A 17,007-nucleotide genomic window follows, 5' to 3' on the forward strand; every position below is an offset into this window, starting at 1 on the left:
TATAAATAGATTTAAGTTATATCAAAGAAATTTTAATACTAATATAAAGTACAATATGTCACAAAGAAACAGTCTCAGAATCAGTGGGATAGGTTGAAGCGTTCTAGAGCTGTTCAGAATTGTAAAAATTGGCTTAGTCATTAAGTACCAAATTGGCTCTGTCACTAAGGGGTTAAGGTATCTTAGCACCACACTTGATTAGGGATATGTAATGCAACTCTCCAAGTTTGGATGGTGTTTCTGGTTATTCTGAATTGTATTTTAAAGTGCATATTTTTTATACTGTATAATTGTAAATATAGACCAACTATCAAATGTTAGAACTAGACAACATTGATTGTGATATGTTTAGCAAAAGCCTTCGATTTGTAGAACAAAAGTTCAAAACTATAAGGATCTAAGATATTCATTTTTGAATGCTTTTTATATTTAACCCAGAAAAATGATGTAAAAAGCAAAGCAATATATGACTACTCTTGTCCATCTAATGCTGGGTCGTCACCGTTTTGAAAAATAAACATGGAGAATGACTTGGTCAAGGAAACTCAATCTGATAATGTTCTCAGCGTAGGCCAGTGCAGATATTCGCCTCTTTTTTCCAGAACAACCATGCGTCGTGCTTGTATAGAAGTGATAAGGCGCCTTTCTCATTAATCTGAAAACAATTTAAAAAACTTCTTTTTATAAAATTGAAGATATATACTTGTTATCAAATGTAACAAACTAAAGCAAAGGTAACTTTATTATTTTATTGCTGGCTATTCACGCGGACATGAAATTATAACAATATTGCATTTTACACAGAAATATTTACCTGGAAAATTCATGTTTGAAGCTTTGTGTGAATCAGAATTGGTGGATTCTGAATGTTTGCTTGCGCTGAAGACATTTGCCCATTGTGTTTCTACATGGTGAAGAAAAGGCAAAATAAACAAAGGTATTTAAAGGGAACCTGTCACCCCGTTTTTTCCGTATGAGATAAAAATACTGTTAAATAGGGCCTGAGCTGTGCATTACAATAGTGTATTTTGTGGACCCCGATTCCCCACCTATGCTGCCGAAATACGTTACCAAAGTAGCCGTTTTCGCCTGTCAATCAGGCTGGTCTGGTCAGATGGGCGTGGTGTCTTCCCCCAGATCTTGCTTATTTTTCCGTTGGTGGCGTAGTGGTTTGCGCATGCCCAAGTCCAGAATCCACTGCACAGGGGAGGGAAAAGAGCGCGATCTGCGCTATTCCCCTGGTGATCGGTGGGGGCGGCCATCTTCCTGTGGCCGCGCGTGCGCAGATGGAGCGCTCTGCTGCCCGGGGCTTCAGGAAAATCGCCTCGGGATGCCGCGCGTGCGCAGATGGAGATCGCGGCGGCCATTTTCCTGAAGCCGAGATGCAAACTATTGTAATGCAGAGCTCAGGCCCTATTTAACAGTATTTTTATCTCATACGGAAAAAACGGGGTGACAGGTTCCTTTTAAATTTTATATAACAAAAGGCAATAAGAGACTAAATTAGATACTCAGGATTCCCAATACTTTTACAATAATGTTTTATTGATTGCTGACAATAGTGGATGATTCTTTCTTACCTCCATCACAGGTAGATGAGGTGCCGATATTTACATAAGTGTCAATGTTCAAATAGTGAACCTGAAAATATAGAAAAAAAATTACATTCAGCTAAACTTGAAATTAAAGGAGATTTGCAAAAGCATTGTAGATATGATGGGAATTGCCAATCATTACATATCCAGCAAGTCATGGAAAATGTATCCAGTATTTATCTGGTAACCTATGAGGATGGAATCTGAGTGTTTGCTGCTAATTGCTGGTGCTGGTGGTGAACACAGATAATTATTGTGTCACAACTCAGGGGAAAAATATATAAAAGTATCTGAACATTAAATTATAATGAAGCATAGTTAGAGACTAAATATTCTGGAGAATAGTTACATGTTTAGCTGGTGGACAGTTGAAGTAATCGGCATCCACAGCGACGGCAATAACATTTATTCAGAGCTATCTGTCGAAAACGGCCAAATCTACAAAGAGAGGAGGAATATTGGTTACCAGACTGGAGTGAATGTTGGTTAATACCATGGGTTACAATAAAAAGAACAAATTGAAACCATATATTAAAACCTGACCCCAGCACAGAAAATATAATATGTAATATCCTAATCCCTACAGCCCCCAGACGTCGGTCCGCTGTGATAGTAGTAAAGTACTAAAACCTTATACCAACAGAACCGGACTGACTTCTCTTCACAGCGATTGTGTTTCATGACACGATGAATCATACAATCTACTTACTTGTTATCACACAGGGAACATTGGTATTTGTAATTATAGTTGATGGTATAACTGTGATACATCGTCACTTCTGGCAGCTCAGGGTGGATATCATTTACCCTTCTTGTGTAAGCCTGCCATAATGGGCCATGGTTGTCTCTGTCTTCACCATCGATTATCCAGCAGGCAGCATGGCACATCTCGTGCACAAGCACGGATCGTAGTCGCTCTAAAATAAGAGTTTATACAGACATGAGAAAATCTAACTGCATTCTTCTTGATATAAGATGTATTACATTGCAAGTAGCAGCTTTGTGCCCTGCATACAGGTTGTCTTATGAAGCCGCAGGATGGACGTGACATGAAACCTACCTGCAGAATCACAGACTTTATCAGAAAGCTCAATAACTGAGAAACGTTGGTTGTTCTGCTCTATGTGACGGCATTGACCGGATGCTTTTGTCAGCCTCTTATTCCACACAATGTCCATTTTCTCAGGGAGCTAGAATAGAGGAAACAAATTCCATTAAACCTGAAAACTCTTTGACCCCAATCTAACAAACTAAATCTAATGCGTGATTTCCAGCACTGCTCTCCTTGTATGGAGCCTGGGGTCTATGGAGAAGTGCAAAATGAGAGAACAAAAATACACTTTTTCAAGATTGTCCAGATGCCAACAAAATGGTTTTTTTTATATATAAATGTGAAAACCCTGTGACTGTCAAGCCAAAAGTTGCTTATTTCTTTGTCTCTGCATGGTAGCTCATGTAAGGTCTCCACTCATCCCACAGATAAGAAGAGGGTGACATAATTTACTAAAGTAAGGGACTTTTACCTGAGATATTCAATAGCTAAGTGTCAGAATCATGACAAAGGGGTTAGTATGCTCTTCAGAACGTCAGTCATAGAAATGACCGTTTGAAGGAGGAGATAATGGATAAGTCACGTGTCACCCAGATACCAATGCTAAGATACCTTATTCTCGAAGACTGTCGTGTTGTATAGATGGTACAGTCGCTCCACCAGTTCTTCCTTAGTTACCTGGAAGTGGGTAACGTAGATGGAAGTAGGAGAAATAATATCTTCCAGGATATAGCCGGAGATGTTACATAGTTGTGTTCTGGGGAAGATAAGGAATCATATATGAATCCACGAGAAATATTTCTTACCGAGGTCATGGTTTTATATAAAGATAGATGCGTCCGGCATAACTCACCTCTCCTCTGTAGTGGAGCTCTCCTCACAATCAGATGGTAAATCATCTGTACAGAAATATGAAAGAGTGAAAATGATTTTTATAAGGCTAAAATCAGACATTTTAGTATGCAGGTCTGTACTAGAGAGGGGTCTATAGATATGGAGTGTAGAGAGCTAATAAGACTATAATTATTGGACCAGACCACATCAATAGTATCAGCAAAAATATCAGTTATCCTGATAAAAAGCAAGTCCTCACACAGCTCCACAAACGGCAAAGTAAAAATGTTACAGATCTCTGAAAATGGCGACACAAGCAAATATATTTAGTAACAATTTCAGAGAAAAATGTTAACACTTAGAAAAGCTTTGCCAGTTTGGTATGGACATAATGATATTGACCTGGAAAATTATATTTTCACGTCAATTTTACTGTGCAATGAATGCCATAAAAATCAAAGCAAAATACAAATCTGGAATTGTGGCTTTTTTTTCACAATTTCCCCTCACTTGGAATTTTTCCTATTTTTCAGAGCATTATATGGTAATATGAATGTGGTCATTGAAAAGATCATCTCGTCACATTAAAAACAAGCCCTCATAGGGCAATGTGGTTGGAAACAAAAAACTTATGTCTCAAGGAAGAAGGAGAAAAAAAACAAAAGCACAACGACTGACCATTTCCTTAGGGGTTAGAGGTACAGATCCATCGATAATTTTAATTGTTAGATTTGGAAACTGATCTGTGACAATACAGAAAACACATTGTTCTTTCTACAACAATATAACCCTGGATTGTATCTAGAAATGATAACTTACTATTATATGTGGAAGATTCACCAGAATCGGAATCACCATCATCCACAATGATGTCATCATCGGAGCTGTGACATAAATGTAACAGAATATGAGTCATCATTAGTCATTATTCCCCATCAGGTATCTAGTAATGGAGGAGACGTGTGTCTTACCAGGTGGTACTGTCCGGAATATGATCTGAAGGTGGTGAAGTCAGATCTGTGGGGGAAACACAACATAAATCTTTTGTTAGAATATTGTAATATCAGCGACTGAGGCTCAACATCAAGGAAATCCTACTAAAGTATCCAGTATACCCTGATATGTACATGGGACAAAAGATCACTTTCAGCTACAGTAACCTGCACTGTGCACGGCCACCATGAGAAGAAATCTCCAAATCCCATTTCTGCCTGAATTTAGAGCAGCTGCAGGAATATTCCTGACCAAATGCTGAACTTAAATGTTGTTCTCCGAACATGGAAGTGTTCCAGACATGGACCCACACCAATACAGCATGGCTAAAATAGAATTACCCTTTTAATGTATCTTTAATTTAAATATGCACACAACCTTCTATAATTTGCCTTCAATCATTACATCTGGAAACTGATCTGAGATAAAACTGAAAACTCAATGTTCTTTCTACAATTACATAACCCTGGATTGTATTTAGAAATAATAACTTACTATTAGATGTGGACGTTCCAGCTCTATTGGAATCATCATCAACAAATATCAAAATGATCTCATCGGAGCTGTAAAATAAATGTAAAAGAATATGAGCCATATTAGTCATTAATCCCCCTCAGGTATCTAGTAATGGAGGAGACATGCGTCTTACCAGGTGGTACTGTCCGGATCACGATCTGAAGGTGGTGAAGTCAGATCTGTGGGGGCAACACAATATAAATCTCTTATTAGAATAGTGTAATAGCAATGACTGAGGCTCAACATCAAAGACATACACCGTAATATAGTATTCAGTGTACCCCTATATGTACATGGGGCAGGCAATCACATTCAGCTACAGTAACCTGCACTGTGCATGGCCACCATGAGAAGAAATCCCCATATCCCATTTCTGTCTGACTGTAATATGGCCGCAGGAATATTCCTGACCAAATGTTAAAAAGAAATGGCTAATATGAATTCATTACTGTAGACATGGAAAAGACTTAAATCCAAGCCCTGACCACAATGTGCACGTGTTCTGCACCCAATGACTATAACTCCTTAATATGTCAGGACCTTTACTGGATCGGAGCACAGTACCTGGTATACTCGGGGTCGAGCCCGAATTGAAGCCTCTGGTGTTATCCTGGCTTGGAGACCTCGGTATTGGCCTCTTTCGCGGATGAGACTGTAAAAAATAGCAAACATGTCAGATAGAATCTATAACCATGAAGATCTCTAATTTATCTTAGTCCATTTTCCAGTAAGATACAGTTAGACGCCTGTGTGAATGTGGTTACCATTGGGCTGCGCTTATTTCATGTGCAGAGTATAACGGGTATACGGGATACTTATGGTTAGGAAGTGGATAAGGTGGTGACATTTGCTTTTCTTCATGCAATATTATTATGTATCCTGTACATGGACATATTGTCACAAATACCACAACGGAGGGCCGTCTTTACTCTGCAAACATGATCCAAACTCCTCCCGCCATATTTCCTCTTTCTGGAGCTATATTTTTGGTCCAACCATCTTTTTCTGGGATTTTTTGTCTCAATTGTATTCTAATTATTTGAAAATCTAAAAGTGATGCTCACCTGATGGAAATCATCATCATCGCTGCTGTCCTCGGTGTCAGAGAGAACTTCAGTACGCCTTAAGCGCTTTTTTCTCATTATATTCGCAATAGTCACTCACAACGCTCCTCTCTCTACAAACGCCTACAAAAACCCTCAACGGAACTCTGGATGACTGGGTATTCTATATCATCCAGTCATTTGTGACATCAGCGGAATGCTGTGATTGTTTGTTGTCATTTTTTATAACTTTATTTAAATATATAAAACATACTGTACAAATACAAGAAAAGAAAGTAGACAAAAACAACAATCCGTCTAATTTCCCCACTGCTACCCATTTCCAAATGTTCAGATAATTTTTTTGTAACATTACACAATATTAAAAAAATAAATAAAATAAACCCAACTGTTGTCTTGGTGGTTGTTTATCCCTCTTCCTTAAGTTTTAATGTTCTCCACTACATTTTTCCATATTTTCTCCCAATTATAAAAATGTTCTGAAGAGCCAAAGCCGCACCTTCTCATATTTTATAGCTGTCTTACATACAATGAATATGACATAATAATCAATGTTTTTCCTATCCGTTTCCTAACTAAATCCACTTTTGCTCTGTAAAGCCGGCTACTTAAGATCTTCTTCCTCATTTTATGTCTTTTTATGTCAGAGAACAGTTTACAATTGCTGACTAGACCAAAATGGAGATCTGATTGCCCAGTTCCCTTAAATATCTGCATACCCTGTGATAAATGTATTAAATCTACCCTTGTTTCTTACACAGTTTACAAGTATTGTCGGCGTACTTTTCCCTTTTGTGTAATATTTGGTTAAAATAATGTAATCAATGGATCAATTTATGATTTTATTGATTGGGATCCCAATTATGTTTTTATATACAGTGGGTATTTTGTGACAACCGTATTGCACTGTAATCTGTATTGTACTTCTGTCTTAAAGGGAATCTGTCACTATGTTTTGTTGCCGAATCTGAGAGCAGCATGTCAAGATCCTGGTGTTCTTCTGCGGATTGACCACTAGTGGCTGCTAGTGTTCACCATGATAATTGTGCTGCATTTCACTGGACCCTGCAGCTGTGTTCAGCAGTCGCCCTCTGCTAACATGGCAGATACTGAACCTGTGGAAGCCATCTTGTTTCCTGTTTGGGCCTAGTAAAGCCACCTGCAACACTTAACTCATGGCTTGAGTATTGTGCTTTGCTGTTTCTCTAGTTCCAGTCTCCAGCTCCTAGCACTGTCTTACCCAGACTGTTCCCACTCATCTCTGGTTGTTTCCTACATTTTATATTGCTCATCTCTGCAAAAAATAACACACATTCATCAATTGCTGATCGCTTCCAGAGCACATTCCCCACTTTTTCCCCGACTTCTACACTACGTCAGATGAAGAAAAAAGCGACGTAGTGCCGTCCTGTACATAAGAGGACCCCCATTTTGTTCCCTCCATGAAAAACTGTTTCCTAAAAAGTAAATTATATTACAGTAGTAATAATGTCCCTAATTGGACTCTAAAGAAATGATCTTCCCCACTTGTCACCATAGACTAATACAGCATGTTTCTCATTCTGGCCCCCAAGCAGTAATTAAGTCCCTCATCCTGGACCCCTTTATTTAGTAATCTCGCCCAGCCTGGTCCCCTTTATTTTATAATATGCGCCAGCCTGCCCCTCTATGTCCCTTGTGCAGCCTTGCTCACAGATATCCATCCTGCCCCCAGCTATCCATACTGGCCCCCATATGTCCCTTGTCCTGCCCCCCCATATATCCATCCTGGTCCATTGTCTGGGCCTCACCTCCGATTATTCCATCCTGGCTCCCCCCATATATCCATCCTGATCCCACTTATATATGCATCAATCAATTTCATCAATTTATGATTTTATTGATTGGGATCCCAATTATGTTTTTATATACAGTGGGTATTTTGTGACAACCGTATTGCACTGTAATCTGTATTGTACTTCTGTCTTAAAGGGAATCTGTCACTATGTTTTGTTGCCGAATCTGAGAGCAGCATGTCAAGATCCTGGTGTTCTTCTGCCAATTGACCACTAGTGGCTGCTATTGTTCACCATGATAATTGTGCTGCATTTCACTGGACGCTGCAGCTGTGTTCAGCAGTCGCCCTCTGCTAACATGGCAGATACTGAACCTGTGGAAGCCATCTTGTTTCCTGTTTGGGCCTAGTAAAGCCACCTGCAACACTTAACTCATGGCTTGAGTATTGTGCTTTGCTGTTTCTCTAGTTCCAGTCTCCAGCTCCTAGCACTGTCTTACCCAGACTGTTCCCACTCATCTCAGGTTGTTTCCTACATTTTATGTTGCTACCTCCAAGGACTTCTACTAGCACTTGCTTTTCCCTACTCGTGCCCCTCTGGCCAATGGATTCCAGCTCTGCTCCACCAATAACGTGACAGATGTAGGTGCAGAGACCCTAAGCCAAACAGTGGGTCATTTACAGGGCAACTTGCTGTAGTTTTGAGAAAATCACAGTTTTAGTCAGCAGAAGATTACCACTAGAAGTAAACTTGCTGCCATGTAGTTCTATCCATATGTACAAGCTCTCTATAACCCTGCTCCTACCACTGATTGGCTGCTTGCTGCCTATGCACAGTGCACAGCTCAGCATTCATATAACTGGTATATCTGCAGCAGATAAAACACTGATTGTATCCTAGCTGCAATAAGATGCTCCATAAGCTTGAATCACGGTCTCTGCCCCTACTTCATACTGCTTTCAGATGAGCGGATCTTTTTAAATTCGAATGTGCCGGATTTGCTGAAATTCTCCCAAAAATATGATTTGCGGTGTAAAAATTGCCATGAATATCATAATTAAAAAGCCTTTCATTTTCCTGGACAATATGTGCAGAACGCTGAGTTCCTCTTGGAGTCGATTGAAGACATTTTTAGCTCTGTAATGCAAGCAGCCTACATATTCCTATCAATCCAGGACAACTAAAAAAAACTAAAGTCCAAACTCTATAATTTCATCTGGAAGGGCAAACATCATTTTATACCTCAAAGTACTTTACATGCCTATAGACTTTCTGGGAGGTCCTAATTTACTTAACAGGATGCAGCAGATAGTATTGCACTGGTGTGCCACACGGCCAATCCCTGACTGAAGACTGGCTGTCTCATTTGGTATTATTGCACCTGTGCAGCTGCCATTTTACTTGGTTCCGCTGTACCCTGTTAGTGTATTATGCAGGGCCGCCATCAGGGCATTACTGCCCTGACTGGCGTATGGGGCCCGGTGGGCAGAAGGGGCCCGGTGGGCAGAAGGGGCCCGCATCGGGCCCCGTCTCATCTGCTCACCGGGCTCCTACCGGCAGCCGCAGGCTAAACCGGGCCCTTAGCGGCGCTGCAGCTGTTTATCGCTATTCCCGCACGTCAATAGTGAACAGCCGCCAGCCAATCTGAGGCTGGCAGCTGACGTCATCCGCAGCGTGCATGTCGCCGGCATCTGATGTCATTGTCAGTCTCCGGCGAGTGCACGCTTCACCTGCATGGAGAGAGCTTCGCCCGCCGCAGGAGCGCGGTCAGGTGAGAAGAACTTGTTTTTGTTTTGTTTTTTATTGAGAGCGGCGATCCGGGGGGCCCAGGGCAGAATGCTGGACACAGGGGCAGAACGCTGGACACAGAGGCAGAACGCTGGACACAGGGGCAGAACGCTGGACACTGGTGAAGAAAGCTGGACACAGGGGCAGAACGCTGGACACAAGGGCAGAAGGCTGGACACTGGTGCAGAAAGCTGGACACGGGCAGAAAGCTGGACACAGAGGCAGAACGCTGGACACAAGGGCAGAACGCTGGACACTGGTGCAGAAAGCTGGACACGGGCAGAAAGCTGGACACAGAGGCAGAACGCTGGACACGGGCAGAACGCTGGACACAGGGGCAGAACACTGGACACGGGCAGAACGCTGGACACTGGTGTAGAAAGATGGACACGGGCAGAACGCTGGACACGGGCAAAAAGCTGGACACGGGCAAAAAGCTGGACACGGGCAAAAAGCTGGACACGGGCAGAACGCTGGGCATTGGGTCAAAAAGCTGGACACGGGCAGAATGCTGGACACGGGCAGAATGCTGGACACGGTCAGAATGATGGACACGGTCAGAATGCTGGACACAGGGGCAGAAAGCTGAACAGAGGGGCAGAAAGCTGGACACAGGGGCAGAACGCTGGACACTGGCAGAATGCTGGACACAGGGGCAGAAAGCTGGATACAGGGGCAGAAAGCTGGATACAGGGGCAGAATGCTGGACACGGGCAGAATGCTGGATATGGGCAGAATGCTGGACACGGTCAGAATGCTGGATATGGGAAGAATGCTGGACACGGGCAGAGCGCTGAACACTGGTGCAGAAAGCTGGACACTGGTGCAGAAAGCTGGACATAGGGGCAGAAAGCTGGACACGGGCAGAACGCTGGACACAGGAGCAGAATGCTGGACACGGGCAGAAAGCTGTACACGGGCAGAATACTGGACACAGGCAGGATGCTGGACACGGGCAGAATGCTGGACACAGGGGCAGAATGCTGGACATATGGGCAGAAAGCTGGACACGGGCAGAAAGCTGGACATGGGCAGAAAGCTGGACACGGGCAGAAAGCTGGACATTGGGGCAGAATGCTGGACACAGGCAGAATGCTGGACACTGATGCAGAGAGCTGGACATTGGGGCAGAATGCTGGACACGGGCAGAAAGCTGGACACGGGCAGAAAGCTGGACACTTGCAGAAAGCTGGATATAGGGGCAGAAAGCTGGACACAGGGGCAGAACGCTGGACACAGGAGCAGAACGCTGGACACGGGCAGATAGCTGGACACGGGCAGAACGCTGGACACAGGGGCAGAACGCTGGACACAGGAGCAGAACGCTGGACACGGGCAGAAAGCTGGACACAGGGGCAGAATGCTGGACACAGGGGCAGATGGATGGACACAGGGGCAGAATGCTGGACACGGGCAGAAAGCTGGACACGGGCAGAAAGCTGGACACGGGCAGAAAGCTGGACACAGGGGCAGAAAGCTGGACATTGGGGCAGAATGCTGGACACTGATGCAGAGAACTGGACATTGGGGCAGAGTGCTGGACACGGGCAGAATGGAGATACGGGGCATGATTGGAGACACAGGGGTAGGATGAAAGACATGGCGGCATGACTGGAAACACTGGGGCATGACTGGAGACAAATGGGGCAGGATTGGAAACAGATGGAGCAGAATGGAGACACAGGGGGCATGATTGCAGACATGGGGGCATGATTGGAGACGGGGTAGAATGGAGATACGGACATGATTGGATACACTGGGGGCAGGATTGGAGATAGATGGGGCAGGATCATGGGGCAAGATGGATACGATGGAGACAGATGGGGCAGGATGGGGAGATCATATGGGGCAGAATGGATACTCATGAGGGCAGGATGGGAGAACATATGGCTGACGTCAGGAATGAGACACATGGGGGCTAGGATGGTGAATATTATTACCATAGGGGCTAATTAAGGGATATTATTACTGCAGTGATGTATTTATTTTATTTTTTTAGTATACTGTTTTAAATGGGGGGGCGGTCCTGTTACTGTGTAGAGTGATACTATGTCGCCTTCTTCATGTGGTGTAATGTAGAAGTTGGGAAAATTAAGTAATGTGTTCTGTAAGCGGAACTCGAGATAACGGTGTTATTTCCTGCAGAGACGAGTCCTGGCTGGATGAAGTGATGGCAGTCTGTGCTGGATGAACGATGAAGGACTTCACCTAGAGGCGTCACTGGTGAGTCAGTGTGTTAAAAAAAAAAACCAAAACACAACAAGGATCCCTAAAATGTAACCTTTATTGATTATAAAAGCTAAAATCAGTTTGCTCCAATATAAGAGACAATAATGTTAGAAGAAAAAATATTCAAAATATTAAAAACTAACTTACCCTATCAGGTGTCCTAATTACTGCTCCCTACCTGACAGCGGAGGTTGGCACCCTAAGTTTCTGCGGTAGGCTCCTCATTCTCAGAAAAAATGAAATAAATATAATAAATCATATTATATCACGCAGGAGCTCCTGCATCTCTATCTTTTTTTGTGGCATTGTTCCATGTCCCCTGATGAACCCCCAGGATTTCCACGGGGGGGAAACGCGTCGGGCAATCTAGGGAGAATATCCCGGCAGGAGACCAGCGGAGCTGGATGACTACAGGACCCACAACGCTTCTGGGATGCAGATGAGTAGAAGCATATGCTACAGTATTATACTGTGGAATGTGATTAATATTTTTTGACTGCTCAATCTGCTCTGGTGGTTCCCTGCGGGGATGTTTTTGTTTTTGTGGGCTGTAGTCCTATTAAGGACATCATATCTTTTTGGGTGTTATTTGATTGTTTGAAAACCCGTGATATACATGACTATATGAAGCAGTGCGAGATGAAGTGGCCCGCTTGTATATTTGTTGGATAAACGAGACACTGATATTTTTCATCTAAACAAGATATTGGCATTGTTATCCAATAATTGTGTTTTGCTATGCCCTATTAGGGACCTTTTTGTCTAATATGATAAAAACAATTTTGTTTTTTTGCTGAGTTTAATTTTTTGCTTTTTTCTTGTTCATTTGTGCATTTTTTTTATTTTTTATATTTATTTCATTTTTTCTGAGAATGAGTAGGTCTCTACTAGGGAATATAGGGTGTAAGTAGGGTTATTAGGGCCAGCCGTCGAGGAGTGGGGGCGCCTACCGCAGAAACTTAGGGTGCCAACCTCCACTGTCAGGTAGGGAGCAGTAATTAGGACACCTGATAGGGTAAGTTAGTTTTTAATATTTTGAATATTTTTTCTTCTAACATTATTGTCTCTTATATTGGAGCAAACTGATTTTAGCTTTTATAATCAATAAAGGTTACATTTTAGGGATCCTTGTGTTTTGGTTGTTTTTTTTTGGTTGTTTCTAGGATTCCACTAATATTTGTTTTGAGTGTTTTTTTTTGAGTCAGTGTGTTACCTATACACTGACACTATACACTGTATACTATATACAGCGGTCCTGTGTATAATGTCACCAGTGATCACTGTATTACCTATACACTATATACAGAGCTAATGTGTATAATATCACCAGTGATCACTGTATTACCTGTACACAGACACTGCATACTAAGTACAGAACTCCTGTGTATAATGGCACTTATGGTGATAGTATTGTGGGTTTTTTTTATTACTGATCAGTATTGTAGTATTCAGTCACTATGTGGTGGTAATATGTGGTCTGGTCATGGTGTAGCGGTATTTGTTCCTTGTATTTGACATTATTCGATCACTGTGGTGGTAATATGTCATCTGGTCATGGTGCTGTGGTATTTGTTCCTTGTATGTGGTATTATAGGTCATTTTAAAAATTGAAAAATAAATAAAAATATACCTAAATTGTATTGCTTATTTTAACAAATATTTAATAGGTTACAGTAGAGTAGGGCCTGGCCAAAAGTGTCTACCTTGTCATTTTGGTGGCTTAAAAAATCTTTTGGCCAAAACAAAAGCTGCCAGCTATATGTGTGATCTGGTGATGGGAACTGTCAATGTGTGATAGGTGAGAAGTGGAGATTTTCCAAGAAAGAGCCGTGGGACTGTGGACAGTTCGAGGGGTGGAGCGTGGAGGCGGGGCTGGGGTGGAGCCTGGGCGGAGTCTCAAGGGGGCCCTGAAAATTTTGCCAGTATGGGGCCCCAAAATTTCTAGTGGTAGCCCTGGTATTATGGCCCAGTTAGACAGGTAAGCATCTCTGCCTGTTTTTGTTTTTTCTTGAATATTGGAGGATTTTTTCCTCTTTTTCTGGTTTTTATGTTAGAGTAGGACTGGCAAGTGTAAGGACCCTTGACGCAGGTTGCCAGCTTACGTATTATGGCCAGAAAATCAACCAATACCTGTTTTTGTACACTTTATATTTTTTTCAGGTTGCAGTTGGGCCCAAATGGTTCTGTTCACACAGGATGCATGTTTTTGGTTTTCCCTAATTTACCCTTACCCAACTGGGCGATTTTCTGTTTTTGCACTTTCGTTTTGTCCTCCCCTCAATCCAAGAGCCATAACTTTTTTATTTTTCAGTTGAGACACAACAGTGTGAGGCTTTGTTTTTTTTTGTGGGACGAGTTGCGCTATTGTATTATACCACCTATTTTGTCATGTGACGTACTGAAAAAAGTGAAAAAATCGAACTGTGACAAATTACCAAAAAAAGCGCAATCTTGCATTTTTTATTTTTCTGGTTATTTTATTTAGAGTGTTGATTTAATAATAAAAACTACCTGGAAATATTCTCCAGTAGAGTATGATTAGCAGGAAACAACAAAACAAATGTCCCAGGGGGTAATATAGGACACAAACTCAGCTGAACATGATACTATAACAAGCGGTACAGAGACCACACACAGAGTATAATCCTTGCATAAATACTTTTATTAATAGAATAGCATGAAATATACAACTCAAGGAAACTAAATGGTAAAAGAACTACTGGATACCACATAACACAGGGAGTACTGTGACCAGCACTATCAATGCCATAGTGAATAGTAAATGCTCGTGCCCTCAGTGCAAATCATATGTGACCAATAAATATAAGGTCAGTGCAAAAAAAGAATCAATTTAAAGCAGCAGAATTTACAGAAAGTGCAAAGTGCAACAATGTCCTAATGGACCTATTGAAAACGCATAGACTAAATACATACAACCTATAGGTATAGGTCTGTGCAAAAAGGGCTAAACCTCAAATAGCAGCATTAACAAAAGTGCATAGTGCAACAATGTCCTAGTGGACCTATTGAAAATGCATTAGAAAACCTAAGTAGGAGGTGAGCATAACTTACAACTGTATGAAACAGGCACAACGCTGGTAACAGGAACTCCCCGCCGCCCCAACGCACGTTTCGTGTCAACTTCTTCAGGAGGCGTGCGTAGGGGAAAGGGTTCCGGCTATTTAAGCAAATTACAGCCAATAGTGTGCTCCAAATGCAGATGTCTGATAAAGTACATCTCTTAACCATAGGTCCGACGCTGACCACGCCCCCATCTGTCACATGACAGAGGGGATATGACGTCCCATACCGAAGTTAGTATACCGTCCAGGCTCCCATATGTGGGGCGCATGCGCCGTCTCCAAGGCCCCAATGAACCCTCTCAGGAGCGGCGGGGCACAGACAAGCGAGCGCCGTCATGAAGACGGCGGTCACCTGACACGCACCAAGTACCGCCCCCAGGAGGATCCGGAGACCAGGGAAGCCGCGCATGCGCACTGGGAAGCCGGGAGGGAAACAGATGATAAGTACAAGTACATAGCGCTCTATTACAACATAAACAATATAAATATCCGCGCGACAGGACCTAACAAACAGTGTAGCAACAGCCCATATAGTTACAGTGAAGGCACACATATAATAAAAAAATGAACAGAACTGTGTCACACAAACGAGAATACCTAATAGTGATATTAAGAGCAATGATGTGAACAAAATATATATTAATATCCATTTATATATAAATATAATTACAACCACTCCAACAGTGGTACCTAAAAACAATAGTGACATGTGACACAAAATTGAATGAATAAATAAAGAAAAGTAGACATTATAAAAAGACAAACGCGCCTAATAAGGCATGTGATAAGAATAACATATAAAGGAATTGCTACACATAACAACACTTGAAAATAAAAGTCAAACGACAATATCATAAGGCTTTACAGGAAGATTTCTCGAATCCCAGGACACCGCTTTCTTCTCAGTGGTTCACAAATAACCCTGGATATGGATACACTTCAATACATCAAATTTGGCCGAGGGATGAGATGCACTTCAACCGACATACAAATCACATGGAAGGCTGTAAAAATTATAATTAGAATTAGCAAATAAAAATTAAAAACAGAAGAATGTATGATAAAAACCAACCCTAACCCCTTAAAAAACGTGAATGATGTCTACTATAAGAAGGACCCGAACCCAAAATTTTCATTAAGGCCAGCCGGGGTAACCGTATTCAAACGGTAAATCCACCGGCTTTCAATCTTCGCAAGAGCTTTATACAGGTCCCCACCACGTGGTCCTAAAGAGACCTGATCAATGGCCTTTATTTTGAGCTTACTGGCATTGCATTCATGGTATAGATAGAAATGCCGGGCGAGCGTTTTAAGAGATTTAGCATCCTTGGCAGTCTTAGCCCTTTCAATGTCACAAATGTGTTCTCTTGTTCTCAATTTTAATTCACGTGTTGTCATTCCGATGTAAACCTTGTTACAAGGACATTGAGCATGATAGATTACGCCCTTGGAGGCACAGGTCAACTGATGACGAATTTTGTAGATACGACCATCCTGAGGGTTAGAAAACTCCTTGCTTTTAACATGATTTAAGCAGGCCTTACACAAGGCGCATGGAAAAAAACCATTAATGGGTCCATTCATACCCTCCTTTCTACCCTTTGGGGAGTAATGGCTGCGAACAAGTAGGTCGCGTAGATTATTAGACCTTTTGGCCGTAATCATGGGTCTATCTGAAAGAACCTTTTTTAAGACTGGGTCAGACAACAGTATCCCCCAATGTTTGTTGATTATTTGGGTGAATTCAGTCCATTGACTATTAAAAGGAGTAATTAGTCTCACCTGGGCGTCATCCTTCTTTTTGGGTGTAGTTTGATACAAAAGCTGATTGCGAGAGACTGAACAGGCTCTTTTGTAGCCTTTACGGATCTGCCTATGGCTATAGCCACGTTGCCCTCCAAAGAAATGCCACCCCTCACCATTACTAACCCACTGCCAAACCGGTCATGCTGAAGGATGTTGCAGGCAGCAGATCGCTCTCCACGGCATCTGCAGACTCTGTCACGTCTGTCACATATGCTCAATGTGAACCTGCTTTCATCTGTGAAGAGCACAGGGCGCCAGTGGCGAATTTGCCAA

The 17,007-nt window shown here is 42.2% G+C and overlaps 1 protein-coding gene across 2 annotated transcripts; it reads right to left on the reverse strand.

The window, feature by feature from the left end:
• Window positions 1–497: 497 nt before the first annotated feature.
• LOC143793804 (germ cell nuclear acidic protein-like) lies at window positions 498–6,177 on the reverse strand. 2 transcript variants are annotated; one of them, XM_077280784.1, is made up of 14 exons: window positions 6,054–6,177; window positions 5,554–5,641; window positions 5,123–5,168; window positions 4,969–5,036; window positions 4,452–4,497; window positions 4,300–4,364; window positions 3,500–3,545; window positions 3,259–3,403; window positions 2,656–2,785; window positions 2,305–2,512; window positions 1,945–2,033; window positions 1,581–1,641; window positions 815–904; window positions 498–655 (listed from the first exon to the last, which is right to left on the reverse strand). In XM_077280784.1, the coding sequence occupies exons 1-11, from the start codon at window positions 6,129–6,131 to the stop codon at window positions 1,949–1,951; spliced, it is 1,005 nt and encodes a 334-aa protein (XP_077136899.1). In that variant the 5' UTR covers window positions 6,132–6,177; the 3' UTR covers window positions 498–655; window positions 815–904; window positions 1,581–1,641; window positions 1,945–1,948. The 2 variants fall into 2 exon arrangements, with proteins under 2 accessions (XP_077136899.1, XP_077136900.1); XM_077280785.1 differs by lacking the exons at window positions 4,969–5,036; window positions 5,123–5,168.
• Between the last annotated feature and the right edge of the window lie 10,830 nt (window positions 6,178–17,007).

This window comes from Ranitomeya variabilis, chromosome 1 (assembly GCF_051348905.1).
Source record: "Ranitomeya variabilis isolate aRanVar5 chromosome 1, aRanVar5.hap1, whole genome shotgun sequence".
NCBI lineage: Eukaryota > Metazoa > Chordata > Amphibia > Anura > Dendrobatidae > Ranitomeya > Ranitomeya variabilis.